This window comes from Rhineura floridana, chromosome 18 (assembly GCF_030035675.1).
Source record: "Rhineura floridana isolate rRhiFlo1 chromosome 18, rRhiFlo1.hap2, whole genome shotgun sequence".
Lineage (NCBI taxonomy): Eukaryota > Metazoa > Chordata > Lepidosauria > Squamata > Rhineuridae > Rhineura > Rhineura floridana.
The window spans coordinates 28,372,179-28,392,077 of record NC_084497.1 but is presented as its reverse complement, the minus strand read 5'-3'; the positions used below and the strand labels follow the sequence as shown (position 1 = coordinate 28,392,077).

The window sequence follows — 19,899 nt, the reverse complement described above, 5'->3', positions numbered from 1 at the left end:
AAAATAAAACAGCCGATATCATAATGCCATTGTATAAATCTATGGTGCGGCCGCATTTGGAATACTGTGTACAGTTCTGGTCGCCTCATCTCAAAAAGGATATTATAGAGTTGGAAAAGGTTCAGAAGAGGGCAACCAGAATGATCAAGGGGATGGAGCGACTCCCTTACGAGGAAAGGTTGCAGCATTTGGGGCTTTTTAGTTTAGAGAAAAGGCGGGTCAGAGGAGACATGATAGAAGTGTATCAAATTATGCATGGCATTGAGAAAGTGGATAGAGAAAAGTTCTTCTCCCTCTCTCATAATACTAGAACTCGTGGACATTCCAAGAAGCTGAATGTTGGAAGATTCAGGACAGACAAAAGGAAGTACTTCTTTACTCAGCGCATAGTTAAACTATGGAATTTGCTCCCACAAGATGCAGTAATGGCCACCAGCTTGGACGGCTTTAAAAGAAGACTAGACAAATTCATGGAGGACAGGGCTATCAATGGCTACTAGCCATGATGGCTGTGCTCTGCCACCCTAGTCAGAGGCAGCATGCTTCTGAAAACCAGTTGCCGGAAGCCTCAGGAGGGGAGAGTGTTCTTGCACTTGGGTCCTGCTTGCGGGCTTCCCCCAGGCACCTGGTTGGCCACTGTGAGAACAGGATGCTGGACTAGATGGGCCACTGGCCTGATTCAGCAGGCTCTTCTTATGTTCTTAACTTTTTGGTAAAATGAATAAAATGGATGTCCATGTGTACATATTGGTGGTAATCAGTTGAACAGCTACCATTGTGCATATCCACCACTCCTGGAGGAGGATGTTCATGAGGGTAGGCCTCTCTCGGAGATCATGCATAACCCCCGGAGAATGTAGAACAAATCCCAAGTGAGATATGCACATTTCCCAAAGCCTGCTGGGACCAGGAAATGTGCACAAATCCCTTTTCACGGACAGATTACAAGCACATAAACCGTTCAGTTCCCATCACGCCTAACAGATACACAAGAAACTCAACAGGAGCAGCAACCATTTCACGGCTGCCTTGTTACATCCTGTTATAACCAGCACACTTCATGAATTTCTGAACGTGAGATAGAGAGAACACCGCACGTGCCAAGTTTCTCTACAAAGCCATGAAAATTAAATATATTCCAGAGTTCATCTGACCAGCCAGGCTGAGATAACCGGCTCCCATTTTGAAACACAGGCATACACACGTCAGATCCATTTCAAACAGCTGCTGGGAAGATACTTAGAAGAAAATATCAGGGGTTTGTTTTTTTTAAAAAAAAATAAACTCCCCAAAATAGACAAATTACATTTTTCCATTCTGCTCCAAGCTAGACACAAAGATGAACCTTTCAGTAGAACGGGATGACCAGCTGGCTCCCCTAGCTAGATGAAAAACAGCAGCCCAAATCCAGTTGTTATTGCGGCAAACATTTTGGGAAGAGAGGGGAGAATGCCTGAAAGACATTTGCCTGAGAAACAGCTCGTGTTTGCAACCAGGGAAGGCGGCAAAGAGAGGAGCAGAGCGGACAATTCCCAAATGCGGCTTAAGGTTGCAGCTTGCCAAGTCACTCTGGCAAGGGCGATCAGATGGCTCTGTTCACCGCCTAAAGGAGGGATGGAGAAAAATTCCCTCTGGACAACGTTTTGGGGGCCACGTATCAGTGGTGGGGAGGGCCAAACATGGGTGGGGCAATGGATGCAATCATTACCTGTCTAGAGTAGGGTACAATCCAGCCACACAAAAGCCAGAGGTTTACTCTCTGTCTCTCCATGCATGCAGTAACAAGCATCCTCACATTTCAAGGAGGCATTGCAGCCAGGCAAAAAGCACTCAAAGAGGGTGTGGAACAGGGCCAGTGAGGAGCATGACCTGAGGAGAGAGGGCCTGACAGAGAGGCCTGGAGGGCCACACTCATTCCACAGGTGGGGCATGAAGGCAACAGCCCTCCCTCACTGATACTCATAGGAACGTAAGAAAAGCATCCTGTATCCCACAGGGGCAAACCAAGTGCTCCAGTGGGAAGCTCAATGGGGTGGGAGGGGAAAAACCCTTCCCTTCTGTTTGTCTCTAGCCTCTAGTATTCAGAGGTAAACTACGCCTGGACTTGGAGGCTCCATTTAGCTACAAAGGCTAGTATAGCCGCCGATAGACCTCTCTGCCTCCCCCACAGTGACTTCGTCTGAGAAGCAGCTCAGGAACATTTTGACATTTGCAGCACACTTAGAACTTGGCACAAAACCCCAATGAGGGTTGGTTGTGGGTTTTTTTGGCGTCTTTTTGAGTCCACGTTTTTTCATTTTTTAAATGAGGCAATCTGCAAGCGTATGGCCCAATTGTTCTTTTTCAATTTTGGAGAGATTAGAACTTTTAATTAAAAGGGTTGTCAGAGGCCTAACGGAATGAGTCTCCAGACATTGGCGGTGATCTCAAGAGGCGACTGTGGAGCAGGAATGCAGCCCCGCCGTTCCTCTCTTTAACCCTGCCTGGTCTAGGTTTTTTAAGGAGATGGGGGGGGGAAATCAGCAAAAAGAGAGAAAAAACAGGAGAGCAGGCAGCAGATCTAATAGGGAAAAGAGGGAAATTACGCCTATGCTGCTTTATACTCCTAAGAATGTTGTTACAGGATTCAGGATTCCCCCCCCCTATGCTTCCAGTTTAAAGTGGTATAGCCCAGGAGAAGCTTAACCACTTGATTCTGCCAACTGCCTGCTCCTCAAAAGACAAAAAACCCAAATGGCAGAGGGAGACTTAAGTCCCTGATCCACAGATAATTCACAGATCCATGCATGCACAATTACTCAGCCATAGAACCCACTGATCACCTCTGGGCCTGCTCCCAACCAGCTTGTCCACAGAGCACAGTCTGGGAACCCCCACGTTACAGCATTCAGACCCATCCCTACCTTGGGAGAATTCAGTAGGCACCACCCATAAATATTTCCAAAGCGATCTTTACTGTCCGCGGGTCTTGAAAGGACTACTTACGACAGAGGAGAGATCCACATTCACCATTCTTCTGTTGCCCAGGTTCACTGGCTGAAGCCCGGCGACGTTAAGTTGAACAGAGGATGTCCGGTAGACAAAACTCAGGAGCCAGTCTCCTCTGTGAGGAGGAGAAAACCACGAATGCTAAGCAGCCGTATCATAAAACTGGTTGAAGAACATAACCAGAAGTTCCAGCTAACCCAGGGATGGGGAACCCTGAGGCTCTCCAGATGTTGTTGGACCACAACTCCCATCGTCCCTGGCTGTTGGTCATGCCACTTGGGGCTGATAGGAGCCTGGCAACACCAGGAGGAGACACAGGTCTCCCATCCCTGAACTAGACCATCACTTGCTTTCACTGCCCCTAGCTACTGCCATCACCACTCTGCCTTTCTCTTAATGCAGGAGTGGGGAACTTGTGGTCCTCCAGATGTTGTTGGATTCCAACTTCCATAATCATCCCTGACTGTTGGCCATGATGGCTGGGGCTGATGGAAACAGGAATCTGACAACTTCTGGAGGGTCACAGGGTTCCCCATCCCAGAACTAGACCATCACTTGCCTTTACTGCCCCTAGCCCCTGCCATCACAATTCTGCCTTCTTTTAGTGCAGAGCTGGGGAACCTGTGGTCGTCCAGATGCTGCTGGACCACAACTCCCATCACTCCTTAGACATTGGCCATACCAGCTGAGGCTGATGGGAGACAGAGTGTAACAATGGCCATAGGTCCCCCACCCCAATCGAACCCAGCTTTCTAATTCCAAGAAATGCAGAGAGAGATACCTCTAAGCAGCTCATATGCAGAGGCCTGGAAGTGACAGGCCATCCCAGTTGTAAATCTGCAGCAACTGGCACTCAAAGGTAGACTGCCACTGTGTGCGGCAGTTCTAAAGCACTGGTCCTCAATTAAGCAAAAAAAAAAAACCCAAACAAACAAACAAGCAGATTTGTTTTTGGATGTCTGAAGATGCCTTCTAAACTCAATCATTTTTCTGATTATTAATTCAGATTCACTTGGAAGGTCTGCTTACTGTTCGGAGTGTTGCTGCGGAGCTGAGGGATGGCACACTCTGGACCTTCACCCATCAGCCAAGGGACTTAAGGGCCACAGGGAGGCTGGCACCCCCTGCCTCCCAGGAAGAACATCAAGGCAAGAGAGAGACCAACCTGGCCTCCACGAGTCAGCTCCTCCCCTCCCCACACCTGAAAGAATGCTTAGCTTCAAACTAATTCTAACTCTGCTCAGGACAGCAGGCCTGACGTTCCCCTCTCCTGGCATAAAGGGTTCAGACCTTGCCATCTTTTTAAACAACAGGACCCCCCCACACTAAATTCTTCAAGTGCTTAAAAGAAAGGAAACAAACCCCACCCCAGCTGGCCGTAATTTTTAGGGCCTACACACCTACAGTAGCCGTTGATAATCTTGCCCGACACAACCTTGGTCATCGGCTTCCAATACTTGGCTTCTCCCTCTACCGGCGCCCCCAAGAGGACCACGTCTTCAATGATGCCTTTGCAATCTGAGAAGAGACACAGCCTTAGAAGACTGCTTCGTACAGACACAGGTGTGCTAGGGTTTGGGAGTGGCCTGTTGTCGCTTGCATCTGGCACCAGGAAACCCTACAAGACGTACGTTTACTCAACAGCAAGCCCCACTTAATTCATAGGGACTCACTTCCACATAGCCATACATACAGATCCCGAGAAATCCAGATTCAAGGTATGGCTACTCCATCTAAACTCTGGCAAAACACACACTAAGGGGCTGGAACGGATATCTAACATACCTCTATAGGCTGTTCCTCAGATCTAGGGCTTGTATCCAATATGTCAACCCTACTCTGGATAAAACAGCTGGTATAGCACAGTGGGGAGGAGAGCCTGGCTGGGAGTCCAGAGTCTGTGAGTTCCAATCCCCGCTCGTGTCTCCTGGGCGTCAAGGGCCAGCTAAAGATCACCCCACAGGGAGTGGCTCAGGGGTGACGTGCCCTGCCACCTGTGCATCCGTGGGCAAGCGGCACAATCCCAAGGAGCCCAGTTGCCCCCCAGCTGGCAGTTGCGGACAAGGAAGGGGCTGGCTTGTGCAGCTGTGGCAAGCTGAGCAGGCCCTGGCCAGCTGGGGAGGACTAGCCTCAGAGGGAGGCGATGGTAAACCCCCTCTGAATACCGCTTACCATGAAATCCCTATTCACAGGGTAGCTGTAAGTCAGGATCGACTTGAAGGCAATCTATTTCCATTTTCACTCTGTATAAACACACTGAAATTAATGGGCATGACAAGCTTAGGCCCAGTCATTTCAGTGGGTCTACTCTGAGTAGGACTTAGTTGGATACAACCCCAGATGTCTGTATTAAACTTGGTCCTTTGTTACAGGCGTAGTTGGCTTGCTAGGAAATGTTTTCACTGTTAGAGTTGGTTGCTAGTCAAGCAAATAGGCCTTAGGTGAAGATATTAAACAGATCTCAGATGACGGTCTAAACTGGGAGGGGGGCTGGGGATACCTTTAGCCTTCCAAATATTTTTGGTCTCTATCTCCCAGCAGCCAGCATAGCCCAAGGGAATGATGGAGGTTGTGCTCCAGCAACATCCGGAGGGCCACACGCTCCCCGTGCCTGGGCTAAGCAGACGTCAGATGAAGGTGCAGATTGGTACAACTGCTGCCGATGTCACAAAGACACTGGTGGCTCCCTAAAAGGTTGGGGACGGCAGCAATATTCCGACCAGCTCTCCACCAACCAGGCTGCTCTTGGAGTCTGGTACTCAAAACGGAGCCGCTCCCCTCAGCAATGCATGGAGGAAAAAAGCCAGATGGAGAATAGAGCTCACCAAGAAGCCTTCCCGAAAATGGGAAGTACCATGAAGGGCCGTAGCTCAGTGGCAGAGTGCCTGCTTCGCATGCAGAAGGTCCCAAGTTCAATCCCCGTTGGCATCTTCAGGTAAGACCGAGAATGTCCCCTGCCTGAAACCCTGGGCAGTACTGAACTAGATGGACCAATGGCGCTGACGAGGTGTAAAGCAGGTTCCTACATTTTTATTTGCATCTGCCATTTATTCAGAACCATGAGGACCGGGACCTTACTTTATTTTTCAGTGGCAGAGCATCTGCTTTGCATGCGGAAGGTCCCAGGTTCAATCCCCGGCATCTCTGGGTAGGGCTGGCAACATCCCCGGTCTGAAATACTGGAGAGATGCTGCCAGTCAGTGTAGGCAATACTGAGCTAGATAGGCCAGTGGTCTGACTCGGTATAAGGCAGCTTGCTACGTTCCCAGGTGCAACCCTGTGCCTGTTTACAGGCTTTAAGGGCAAGTCTCACTGGGTTTTATTCTACTCAGAACGACTGAACCCAACAGAGTTAAGTAAGTCCTGTTTGTTAATTTCAATGGGCCTAACACTGGATCCAACCCAATGAGTTCAATGGGGCTTAAGTCCAAGCACGCATTTATAGAATTGCAGCCTTATCAGTCTGTCGTTCCACGAACTAGGACTTCTTTCTTTCTTTCTTTAATATTGGGCGTGCAGCCACTGCATGCCTCAAGCGCAAGGGGGCAAATCCAAGAAATGATTGCAAAGAACGTGGCCGTGGCCACGGGCATCCCTGAGGAGAGATGCAGTTCACAAGCTGCGTTGTAATTCATGGATGATTCCTAGAGGATGCGGCTGCACCGTAGAAGGACGGGGAGCGGGGAAAGAGGAAGCAAAAAGATAAAAGAGACTTTCAATTTGTCACTTTGAGTGATCCAATTTGGGCAGCTTCTGACACTATTCTAGTGTCTTCCGGAGGGAGGGGGGGAAAGAGGGAGGGGAAGAGAAGCAATTTCCGTTGCCTAAGAAGAGCTCATAAGCCAGATTTGACTCATCTAATTTAAACACTGCAGGGTTCCTTGTTACCAAAAGTCCAGACACGGAGGAAAACCTAGTGGGCACTGAATTTGGGCTTCATTGCCTTTATGAGGTTCTGACCTTAACGCTGTCTCCCACATTTCCTCCACAATGAGCTAGGCAGTATGCTGCTGGGATGCTGAATTGGAGTGTGTGTGGGGGGGATATTCTGCATGGAACCTCCCTCCCCCTCCCTAGCACATCATCACAGGGATGTGCTGAAGCAGCAGCACAGCAAGTCAACAGCGAGGTACCAGGGTTGCCTAGCAACCGCATCCTTCCCTCCTCTTTTGGCCCTTGCACAGCCACCCAATCTGAAACCAGAGCTGGAAGCAACAGGAGGGGGTGGGGCAAGAAGGAAAAAGAAGGCTGCATACAGAATGATCACCAGGCTAGACTACTGCAGTGTGTTATTCGTGGGGCTGCCTTTGAAAATGGCTCAGAAATGGCAGCTAATGCAGAATGAGAGCTGAGAAGATCCTGTCACAGTGGTGCTTGGCCAAATGCATTGGCCCTTGAGCCTGCTATAGGGCTCAGTTTGTATGTGCTTGGTTTTTCATTGTATTTTTTTAAAGCCCTTTGCGGCTCGGGAGCAGCCTGTCTACATGTGCAGAGGGGAAACATCTGTGGCCCTCCAGATGTTTCTGGGCTGCAACCCCCAGAGTATGTCTTAAAGATAACGCCAGTTGAAGCTAAGCAGATCTGGGTCTTTTCACTTGAAAACCACAGGTATGCTGCTTTGGATTTCATGATGAAAGCATGGCAGAATATAAATGTAAGAAAAACAAATTAATAATAATAATAATAATAATAAATCTATCAACCCTGGCCATTGGCCATGCTGGTTGGGGGCTGAGGGGAGCTGGAGTCCAATACCAGCTGGAGGGCTGCAGGTTCCTTATCCCTGAACTAGACCATCACTTGCCTTCACTGCCCCCAGCTACCTCCATCACAACTCTGCCTTCTTTTGACACAAAAAAGGGGAACCTGTGGCCCTCCAGAGGTTATTAGGACTCCCAATTCCCATCATCTGGTCATGCTGCCGGGGGCTGATGGGGAGATGGAGTCCAACAACATCTGGAAGGCCACAGAGTCACCATCACTTAGAGGAGAGGGGAAGCATTGAACTCCAGATCAATACCCATCAAACATAATGGCCAGGGATGATGGGAGTTGTAGTTCAGCAACATCTGGAGGGCCAAAGGCTCCCTGCATCTGAACAAGGTGAACCAGTGGTCTGACCTGATAAATAATAAATAATAATAATAATTTAATTTATGTGTCGCCTATCTGGCCAAAGGCAGCTTCCAACGTACCTGTGACAATTGGCGTAGTGGGCATGGGGACTTCTCACCTAAAAAAGAGCCATCTCGGACCCTATGATCAGCCAGTGAGGTGGTGCCTCGACAGGCAACTGCTCGGTTGGTGCTGACCCATGACAGGGTCTTTTCAGTGGTGGCTTCCTGTTTGTGGAATGCCCTCCCCAGTGAGGTGCGACTGTATCCAACATTAATGACTTTTAGGAGGAATCTGAAAACATTCCTGTTTACCCAGGCATTTGATGGACTGTTCCTGGCAAGCTAGATATCACTGGACAGAATGTTTTTATCTGCAACTGGTTTTTTGGGGGGGGAAGTTTTTTTATTTGCAACTGTTTTTAGAATGCTTTTTCGTTGTTGTTAAAATTACTTTGTGTGGGCTCTTCCGGAAGGAAGGGCAGGATATAAATTATTATTATTATTATTATTATTAATTATAATCACAGGATTCAGTTGACAGGACAGGAGATCTGGAGGCTGTGAGACCAGGCATGAGAAAGTGAGGACACAGAGCAGCCTGGAGCCCCACGGAGCCCCACACAACAATCTGAACACAGCAGCCAGAAGGATCGTGGTGTTTTGGCCACGTCGCGCTCTCTCGCTCTCTCTCATTATATTAATTGGTACAATTTGTCCCAATGTAAATGTCTGTGTGAAGGAAGAAGGGGGGGGATATGCAGAGAGAAAACAGCATCAGCCCTAATGACTCAACTCATTTCTCTTATTAAGCGATCGTGACGACTCAATTCCTTTTTGTCACTAAGGTAAATAGGGGGAAAGCAGAGAGAGAGAGAGAGAGAGAGAAAGAGAGAGAGAGAACTATTAATACTGTTAATACGGAGATCAGGGCTTGTAATAACAGCTGACAGATGGTTTGGCAAGGTAAATAAAAGAAACTGCCTGGGGGGGGGAACATAACAGCAGACCAGAACAGTGGCTTTTAAGGAAAAATTTAAAAAGCAGCACGGAGATGAGGGAGACTTGGATGCGTCGCTCGCCAGCCTGACGCCATGATTGTTTGAGGAAGGAAGGAAGGTGACGACTCCAGTGTGGTAGCCAGAAGGTGCTTCCGCTTAAAAGATCGTCTCACCCATTATATACATCGTTCACTGCGCTCTGCATGAGAGGGCATCCTGCACATACCCATCTTTCTCGGGAGGTCCGTTCCATATGATACAGGAATCAGGCCTTTAGTGTGGTGGCACCGACCCTTTGGCACTCCCACCCGTTACATAGCAGAACAAGCACCATCTCTATTGTCTTTTTGGCACTTGCTGAAGACCTTCCCTCTTTTGCAACAAGCCTTTCAAGTGGAGTTTTTTTATTTTTTACTCCTAGTCTGTAATAGATTTGAAACTGTTTTTACGGATAGAATTGTTTTAATGGTTGACATTTTTAATGGTTGAGATTGTTTCGAGATGACAATAATAACAGTTTATTATTTATTATCAGAGTTGTTAATATGACTTGCATTAGAACTCATGGACATCCAACAAAGTGGAATGTTGGATTCAGGACAGACAAAAGGAAGTACTTCTTCACAAAGTGCATGGCAAAACTATGGAATTCGTGCTCACGAGAAGCAGTGACGGCCACCAACTTGGATGGCTTTAAAAGAGGATTAGACAAATTTGTGGAGGTTAAGGCTGTCAGCGGCTACTAGCCACAATGGGCTATGTACTACCTCCATTGTTGGAGGCAGTCTGCTTCTGAATACCATTTGCTGGAAATCCTATAGAGGGAAGAGTAGCCGTTGTGCTCAGGTCCCGTTTTGGGGCTTCCTTTTGGGGCATCTGATTGGCCACTGTGAGAACAGGACGCTGGACTAGAGGGGGGCCCCTTTGGCGTGATCCAGCTGCAAGGCTTTCCTTACGTTCTTCTTCTTAAATGTATTACTCACCTTCCAACAGCAAGTCCCAGTGTTACAACCATTTACAATTCAACATTAAAAACAGTTAAACAGTTCAGGGGGACTGATGTTTAAAAATGTTTAATAAAAGCAAGCAACCCGAACAGCCAGGAACCAGAGACCCCTGAATTGGGGGGCCCTCGGCAGGGGAAGCACCCCCCCAAGCTGGATTCCCCAGAGCAACCAGGGTGTTCTCCCCACAAGCAGCACCCCAGGTGGGTTATGGATCTGAAGGAGGCGGACTCTGCCTGCCCTGCTAGCTCCTGACAAGTTCCTGCCTGGAAGCTCCAAATATAGCACCTGCTTTGGGCTCTACTTTGTCAGGATATGACAGGCAGGCACTCACATCCCCCCCCCAAAGCCTGCTTTGTTAGCTATCCACAGAAGTCCAGCGGGAAAGCTGAACGAGATTCCTAGCCAGAACATCCCAAACGAGCTCTCCTTAAGATCTTCTTTAAACTGGGAGATGCCGGGGATTAGACCACGGAATCTACTGCTCTAACCACTGAGCTTCGCCCCTCCTGCAAAAATATGCCTTGTACCGAGCCATAGCATTGGATTGTCTGGCTCTCTAAAGCAGTTCCCTTCTGGTCTCCAAGGTCCCTTTTAACTGGGAGTTGACAAGGACTGAACCTGGAGCCTTCTACATGCATAGCAGGTGCTCTTCCCATTGAGCTGCCACCAATTTTAAAAGAAAGGAAGAAATCTGACTTCCTCTCCCCCCCCCCACTGCATACCTTCCTCCTTGGCCATCTCCTGGAGGCAACAGTAGATGACTCGGGCGCCAAGACTGAAACCAATCAAGGTAACCGGCCGTTTGCCCTGGAAGGGAAGAAATCAGAACCAGCACAGAAGCCAAGCAGCCTAAAAATCCCAGACCTTTTCTGTTAAAAATTAAGCTGTTATGTATCTGCTCCAGAGGTGGGGAACCTTTGTCAGCCCAAGAGCCACATTCCCTCCTTCCAGGGGCCGCATGTCGACAGTGGGCAGGGCCAGAGTTCCCATAATTCTTTGGGGGAAGTCACGTGCTTTAAATGTGCGCTGGGTGTGCTGTAAATGTACGATGTGGATCTACCCCCGGGTCTCCGGGTTTCAAAGTGGAGCCGTCCAATTGCCTTCCTACCTGGTGCCGGCGGAGCAGGATCTGAGCCAGGTGTTTGCCGACTTCAGCCGATCGGTGGAGACACACTCCCCAGGGGTTATCGATCACACTGGCTGCCGTGAGCAGAGAAGCAGGCAAGGTCAGAGCCGTGATGATACCTGGCAGGCAGAAGGGCGAACAGGACAGCCAAACATCAGAGCCACGGGAAGCTTTGTGGAAAGCCACGGAGAGTCACAGCAGGATTTGTGCTGGAGCTCACTGTCCCTGGCAAAGGGAACATGGGAAAGGGAGATGTGCTGGACCAGACAGACAGTCCGTGTCTGCTCAGCAGCACGCTACCACATGGAGGCAAGCCAGGTGCCCTCCCCACTTTCTCCCATAGGTACCTACCTGGACCTTGAGATCATCTTCAGAGGTCCTTTTCTTTGCTGCCTAGGCTACTATGCAAAGACCTTTGTTAATTTTCCCAAGCCTCTGAAGATCTCTTATGTCTAGGGTTCCCAAGTGGAGCCTGTTGGCACCACAGTGCCCTCGGTTTACAGCACCAACACCCCTGACTATTGGCCCCTGCTGGCTGGGTCTGAAGGGTGTTGAAGCCCAACAACATCTGGAGGGCCAAAGGTGTCTCCCCATCCCCGAGCTAGGCAAGTTTTCAGTCTTTATTCACGGACGTAAGGAGCAGGAACTGGAGGTTAATAGACCAAGCTAGTACTATCTGTTCATTCAGGAACAGAATGTATTCCTGCACTGAGCAGGGGGATGGACTCGATGGCCTTATAGGCCCCTTCCAACTCTATGATGCTATGAACCTGCCTTATGCTGAATCAGACCATTAGCCTATCTAGCACAGTATCGTCTACACTGACCGGCAGCGGCTCTCCAGTGTTGCAGCCAGAGGTCTCTCCCAGCCCTGCCTGGAGATGCCATTTGGGGATTGAACTTGGGACCTTCTGCATGCAAGGCAGGTGCTCTGCCACTGAGCTACTCAGTGGGTCTGCTCTGAACAGGACAAGCATTGGATAGATACAGCCCTTGATTTTATTTATTTATTTATTAAACTTATATACCGCCCCATAGCCGAAGCTCTCTGGGCGGTTCACAAGACCAACATCAAAATACAATAAACACATATTAACAATTTAAAACACATTAAAAGTTTAAAAAAATTTAAAAAAGGTAAAACAGTTCCAACACATGCAAAAACATATTAAAATGCCTGGGCGAAGAGGAAAGTTTTAACCTGGCGCCGGAAAGATAGCAGTGTTGGCGCCAGGCGTATCTCCTCAGGGAGATTGTTCCATAAATCGGGGGCCATAAATTTTCAATTTCTTTTGAAAAGTTAAGATCTCTATATATTTGGCTAGCGGAGAGACGTTGGTGGAGGTGTTTTGGCAGATTGTGGGAGACCCGTTTTACATTTAAACAGAAGGAAGGAGGAATGTATAATCGTACCAAAATAATCCCGTGAGGAGTAGGAGCAGGGCTGCCAGATACTCACCGGCCAAGACTGTGTGTTTCAAAGCTTCCTGGGCCATCATGTTAACTAATCCATTCAGCAAAGTGTCGAGGGCATTGCCCAGTTCCATCAGATATTTGGTTTCCCAGGCTAAACAGTACTGTTCTCTCGACTGAAGCAGGCTGCTCCATGGGGCAGTGAAACTCCCTAAAGGGGCGGGGCAGGGGGAAAGAGTTGCAGGGGCAAAGAATTAATAAGAGCTCCAAATATTTCCTCTTTTTCCTCGCAGAACTCCTTGACGCTGGGCTAGGGAACCCTTTTCCAGCCTGAGGGCCATGTGGCTTCATGGGCAAGCTTCCTGGGGCCGCATTCCAGTGGTGGGCAGAGCCAGAGAGAAAAGTGGGCAGAGCCAGCAGCATTAGGCGGGGCAAAACAAGTGGACAGAGCAATAGTTCCAACTACTTAGCTAAGTCCCATGCAGAGTAGACCCACTGAAATTAATGGACCCACATGCAAGTCGGTCATGTCCATTGACTTAAATAGGTCTACTCTGAACAAAACAAACACTGGATACAATCATTACTTTTCTATTGTAACACAGAGAAGCTTCTGCACACCCAGGCGACCTGTCTTCATCCTGGGAAGCAAGAGGCATTATATCACAATGCAAAGACACATTCCAACCAGGCAAAAGCGCTTGACGAGGGCGTGCAGCAGGGCCACTGAGGGCATGGCCTAGGGAAAGTCCCGTGGGCCAGACAGAGAGGGCTGGAGGGCCGCATCCGGTCCCTGGAGCCAAGGTTCCCCCAGCCCTGATTTAACGCAGAGGTCTGTTTAAAAATCTTTGTATGAGGGCAGCTCCCTAGGGTGCTGTGGGGTATTTTTTTTGGGGGGGGGAATGTATTGAACCAGGTCTTGAAAGAATGCTTAAGGGCTGCACAGGCTTGCCAATAGTGAATTTGCCTGTGGCAAAAAAAAAAAAAAAAGTCTGCAGCGCTGGGTTGCAAAGTGGTGCTTGGTTCCTCTCCTCTGCTACCCTCTCCCAGGAACACCTTCGCCCTTTCACCCAGGAGTTTCTGTGCAGCTCATGGGACACTGTACGTTGTACGAAAAAATAAATAAGATAAACTGGTGTGAAAGGCAAACAGAACCGATTGTAAAAAAAGGGGGGAAGAGCCTAGTTTTATAGAGCAAAAAACGGATTTAATGAGAAAAGTATAACGCAAGAGAAGCAAAACGTCCCCAGCAGCAGCAGATTTGGGAGGGGGAGGGATATTTGCTAGGACGGGAATTTGCCCCACGCAAAGTCTTTTGTGGGATTAGAGTGCGGGAGTAAATATATTTGGGACGGCACGTATTCTGTACGAAACAATCCCGTTTTTGCACCCAGGGAGCCCGCAAAGCTGTCAGCGTTGCCATGGCAATTTGATTGATAATCCTGCCCTGCTACTGGCTGCCCTGTTGTTATGCCATGGAATCTCCACAAATGTTCCAACTGCTCAGGGGGATGGTGCCAACCAACACTCCACCCATTTGAGATTCAGAACTGCGAGTGCTGCTGCTGATGTAGCCTAACTGTTAATGCCCATGTAGAAGAGGGAGGTCCCAGCAGGCTTTGAAGAACCCCTCAGTGTTTGCAGAAGTATATATTAAAAAAAACCACACTAGAGAAAAAATGCTAAGTATGGGGGGATATGAAACAGCCAGAGACTGAGCATGCTCAGTGGCTGTGGAATGTTGATTGTTTTGGTGGGATGGAATATGCTGGAAGAAGGCATGGCTGATGATTAGAACACTGGACAGTTCTACCACATGTTGCAACATTTTATTGCAGCGATCCCATTTCTCCTGCCTTGCTCTTACCGTATTTGCCAGTAGAAAGCCAGCCGGTGATGGCTATGGTGATGTGCAGCTGCTTCCCTTCTGTTAATGGTAGGAACTCAAACTCTTCTATAGCCCCCACACGCTTCTTCATCTTGTACCCTAAATAGGGACGAGGGCGAAATTTGATTCAGTTCACATTTACAGCCGAATTTATAAAATTCGCACTTTCGGAAACAATAAAAGAACGCAAACACAGCCGTCCTTCGCAATTAACACGTATCCGAATTTTGCGATGCAGTCCTCCAACCAAGCCACGCTTACAAAAATGCATATATTAGGGGAAAGTGAGCACAAAATGAACATACTGGTGAAAATAACGTACAAAAGCGCATTATAATAGGATAAATTACTTGCAAAAAATGTGTACATGAGTCAAAACTCCATGCAAAAATTTATTTATTAGGAGAAATTCACCCCCACATGCTGAAGAATTTTCATAAGGTTTAAAAAAAATAATAATCACAAATTGCTGCAGAAATGTGCAGAAACCAAATTTAAGATTAGAGTAATCAGAAACTGGGAGGACGAAACCTGACAGACCACTCTGTCCTTAACCCTAAACAACAACAACCAAAAACAGCCCACGTGGATGTATTTTTTTTAAAAAAACCCTACTATCTTGCCCTTTGTCTACAGACCTCCAGGGCGGATTGCTCAACGGTAAGATGCAGAAACAAACATTAAACTTGACACCAACCAAATCCGCCATCTGTCAAATCGATCCATTTTTCCCCACCTTAGCGTTGTGAGGCTCTCTCTCAAGCAGCTTCCTCTAAACATTCCCCAACCCAGTGCCTTCCAGATGCTTCAGACGACAACTCCTGTCTGCCTCAGCTTCCTTCCAAGGGGAGAGTGTTCCATAACCGAGGTTCTAGTCAGCGAGGCTAAGGCTATCTAAGTCACAGAGGGTATGGCTATCAGTGGCCACTAGCCACAATGCCTGTATTCTTCCTCCACCATCAGAGGTAACATACCTGGGCATACCAGTTGCTGGAAATCGCAAGTGGGAAGTGAGCTGCTGTTGCACTTGGGTCCAGCTTGGGGGCTTCCCATTGGGGCACCTGGTTGGCCACTGTCAGAACAGGGTGCTGGACTAGATGTGCTCTGTTTGGCCTGATCCAGCAGCAGCGCTCTCCTTGTGCTCTTATGACCAAGGAAGCCCTTTGACAGATCAGAGACCCAGAGCCTTCCAATAGGGCTGGCCCCACCAGCATGGCTTCCTGCGGCCACCAGCCAATTGCTAAGGAGAGAGACACTCCCCCCAGATAACTGGGTCCGGAAACATATGGGGGTTTTACATGTCAGAAACAAAACCTACTAGACTTGATACAAGGTAGCTTCCAATGCAGCTTGCGGACCATCTTCAAGGGCAGCCCCACATAAAGTGCACTGCAGGGGTCCATACGGGTGGTTGCAAAAGCATTGATCCAATTATACAATGATAAATAAGCAGCATTATATACCACTGCCCATGCTGGCTGGGGCTGATGAGAGTAGGGAGCCCATCTGGAGAGGACAGGTCCCTCATATCTGAACTAGACCGTCACTTGCCTTTACTGCCCCTAGCTACCTCCATCACAACTCATATCTGAACTAGACTGTCACTTGCCTTTACTGCCCCTAGCTACCTCCATCACAACTCTGCCTTCTTTTAATGTGGGGATGGATAATCTTCTAGTCTTCCAGATGTTGCTAGACTCCCAATTCCCACCGTCATCCACAACCATTGAGCATGCGGGCTGGGAGTAATGGGAGTTGAGAGTCTTACAACATCTGGAAGGCTCTGGGTTGGGGAAAGGTAGGTTTACTGGGTCAGGGAGTTTACTGCCTTGGTGGAAAGTACACTGGGACGTCAGTTCCCCATAAAAGACATTTGATCAACCCCGGAAAGCAAACACAAATTTGTCTCACTGCAAGCAGAGGCATCCAGACTTTTTGCTTAAAAAGATTACATGTCAAGTGGCAGCTTTGGATACAATCCAGAGTGTGTGTGTGTGTGTTTCATGCACCAGGGAAACGGGGAGATTAATGACAACCCAATTACAATAAAACACCCACGCAGGTCATTTTTAAAACAGGAAGCTCAATTAAGAAATAAAACCTCTATTTAAGTCCATCCTTCCCCACTCACATAAAACGTTCTCTTTCAATGCAGCTGCACTTCAGAAAGAGAACCTGGGTCCGGGTTCTAAAAGGGGAGGGGAATTTAAAAGAGTATCGCCTGTATCAATTTGCTGGTTAAGCTGCCAGGTATCCATAAACAGGCAGCAGCCTTACACTGAGTCAGACCAGTGGTCCAATCAGCTCAGTACTGTCCACTCTGACTGGCAGCAGCTCTCTGGGGTTTCAGGAAGGAGATGTCATTGGGGAGCGAACCTGGAACCTTCTGTGTGGCAGGCAGGCACTCTACTATTTAGTGAAGGCCCGTCTCACTGTTATTTTCTGCCTCATCTCGCGAAGCCTTCCCAGTTTTCTCAGTTCTGACATTTGTGCAACAATCTGAAAGGCTGAACTAGCAATATTAGGGTTGCAAAAAGAAGTCACATTCCAACCGAACGCACTTAAAAATAAACAACGGGGGGACAATCCTGTGTCCGTGGTCACCGGGTATATCAAGATAGGGACCGGACTGTGGCTCCGTTGGTGCCATTTGGGACCGTATCTTCTGTTGACGTAGAGGCTGTGGACACAGGGTTGCTCTGTTTGTTCTATGTATCTTTGGCTGGTGCGTAGGGCAGGGTACGGCCGGGGGGCGGGGTTGGGCGCTTGGGGGGGGTTGCCTTGCCCCACCAATTTATCCAGTAGCACTGCCTTAGATCAGCAGCGGACTAGCTTCAGATTGGAAGGGGTGCTTTGTTTTGCTGCATGGCTCTGTATTAAGAAGAGCGCATATACTCAGGATCTCTTAGAGTATCAGCAGAGCCCGGCTGCAGGATCAGGCCATAGGGGGCCCAGATCTAGTCCAGCCTCCTGTCCTCCAGTGGCCACCAGATGCCCCAAAGGGAAGCCCGCAACCAGGACCCGAGCGCAAGAGCAACTTCCCCATTTGGGATTCCCAGCGGTCGGATTCAGAGGCCCTACCCGCTCTGGCGCCTCTCCCCCCCCACCCCCCGCCTGTGGCCTCCTGGTTCCCCCACCCCTGCGTTCAACACTGATTGGCGCCAGCCATCCAAAATTTCAGAAAGGGAGTCTTATCCCAGATGTCATTGGGGGTTGAACCCAGGGCCTTCTGCATCCAAAGCAGATGCCACTGAGATGCAGCCCCTTCCCTTAAGAAACAGGAGCACAAAAAACTGCCTTACACTGAGCCAAACCTTTAGTCCATGTAGCTCAGTATTGTCTACACTGACTGGCAGCGGCTCTCCAAAGTTTCAGGCCTGCAGTCTATCCAAGCCCTACTTGGAGATGCTGTTGGGGGCTGAACCAGTACGCAAAGCAGGCGCTCTGCCACCAAGTTACGGCCTTCTTTTATAGTTTCTGTGCGCGCCACACTGGGAACGGCTGTGCACTGAAGGGCGGGTCATGAGCCAGTATAAATGCATGCATGCAGTTGCTTCCCGCTTAGAGGGCCAGTTGTGTAGGACAGGAGAGGTTTAGCCTGAGCCTAGGAGCCCCCAACGCGGCAACTTACCAGTGAGCCCGGCTCCCGCAGCCCCAAAGAGTGACCCCATGACAGCCATCCCAGTCACCGAGCTCAGGGCAGCCACGCCAGCGCTGCCAATGATCGCTGTAGCTCCACTTGCCACCAGAGGGGCGGCCAGGCCCCCCGTCAGACCTAAAAGGGAGGAATGCCGTTTCAACCTTTGGCACCAGGTTGCGGGAAAACTCAGGCCCGGGCCAAAGCCCTCCAGCGCTCTCTGCCTGGCCCTTGGGACTCCCCCCAGGAAATACCCCTAACCAGGGCACACCCTCTATCCCCAGGTTATACCCCTCAACTGCCCTGCTCCGCACTCTCCTTGAGTGTTTTTCGTTTGGAAGGAATGTGTCCTCCAAGTGTCATCATGCTCTCTTGCTTGCCTTGATGAAGGCTGAAGAGAGGCATGTGCATGCAAGAATCCTCTGGCTTTTGCATGGCTAGAGAGTGGCCGACTGTACAAGGTAAGGGTCACACCCACTGATCCACCCACATTTGACTCTGGTTCCTGCCCACCACTGGCACATGGCCCCCGGGAGGTTCCCAATGAAGGGAACGTGGTCCTCAGGCTGGAAAATGCTTCCCCACCCTCTGCGGCAGCAAAAGCGACCATCACTTGCCTTTACTGCCCCTAGCTAGTTGCATCACAAAGCTGACCATCACTTGCCTTTTGCCTCTAGCTACCTCCATCACAACTCTGCCTCCTTTTCATGCAGGGTTAGGGAACCTGTGCACCTCCCAGATGTCACTGGACTCCACAATTATCATCCTTGACCACTGACCATGCTGACCAGGACTGATGGAATCCTGCACCATCTAGAGGGCACACCAGGTCCCCATCCCTGCTCTGGAGAAACATGTTCACAGCAAGGTGAGAAGCTTCACTCACCAATCACTGTCCCGCCGCCAACAGTCGCCAAGCCGATCAGCAGGTACCTCTTCAGCCTCTTCTTTTTCTCCTTCTTCCTCCGCGCAGCCGCTGCCGTTCTGGGTGGGGTGGAGAAGACACACGCATGAAATTTTCAACAGATAATATGCCCCCCAAAACACATTTCATGCTCTCTTTGCACGAAGCACCCGTCATTTCCCGCATATGCCCCTAGAGCAAAGATTACCCACAATGCCATTTTAAAAATGGCCGATAACGGAACCAGAATTTATAATAATAATCCTTTAAAAAGCAGCATCAGCCATACTTACCTAGAAAATCCATCCCAGTTCTTTGGCAGCTTGTATAATGAAAACAGTAGCTATTAAAATATGTACACAGGCAATTTACCAGAAGCACCACCGAGACCCATAACAACACGTTAAACAATTATTTATTTTAGTTAACGCCCTACATCTCTGGCCGGCAACTGATTTTTAATAGGGCCCATAATTCTGATGGAGCAAGGTTTGAGAGGCCTCCAAGGCAAAGGGCTCTCTAGCCCTTCCCAGTGTGCAAAGGGGTTTACAAATCCCCAGAGAGCTTTCTGCTCACCTGGAGGGGCATGAGAGAGCTTCCAACTTTGCTTGATAATAAGTGAGCATTTATACTGCGCTCTAGGATGTTTGAAGCACTTCTTACAGACGATTCGGTTGCAATCCTTGCAACAGTCTTGCAAGGTAGACCTGTATTATTACTATCCTTGTACAGCAGATGGATCGGGGGCGGGCAGAAACAAGGCCCAGAGACGGCAGCTTCCTAAAGTCATCTAGCGAGATCATAGCGCAGGCAAAATTCGA

At 49.1% G+C, this 19,899-nt stretch overlaps 1 protein-coding gene across 8 annotated transcripts in view; it reads right to left on the bottom strand.

The window, feature by feature from the left end:
* TMCO4 (transmembrane and coiled-coil domains 4) overlaps positions 1-19,899 on the bottom strand; it is a 36,067-nt gene that overhangs the window by 4,638 nt on the left and 11,530 nt on the right. For all 8 annotated transcript variants that reach the window (XM_061601044.1, XM_061601043.1, XM_061601042.1 and 5 more), the window contains 8 exons: positions 19,061-19,158; positions 18,169-18,312; positions 14,517-14,636; positions 12,696-12,860; positions 11,219-11,355; positions 10,833-10,917; positions 4,389-4,506; positions 2,986-3,103 (listed from right to left, as the gene is read on the bottom strand). In XM_061601044.1, coding sequence (XP_061457028.1) covers positions 2,986-3,103; positions 4,389-4,506; positions 10,833-10,917; positions 11,219-11,355; positions 12,696-12,860; positions 14,517-14,636; positions 18,169-18,312; positions 19,061-19,158 — 985 coding nt within the window. The remainder of the gene's footprint in view (positions 1-2,985; positions 3,104-4,388; positions 4,507-10,832; positions 10,918-11,218; positions 11,356-12,695; positions 12,861-14,516; positions 14,637-18,168; positions 18,313-19,060; positions 19,159-19,899) is intronic.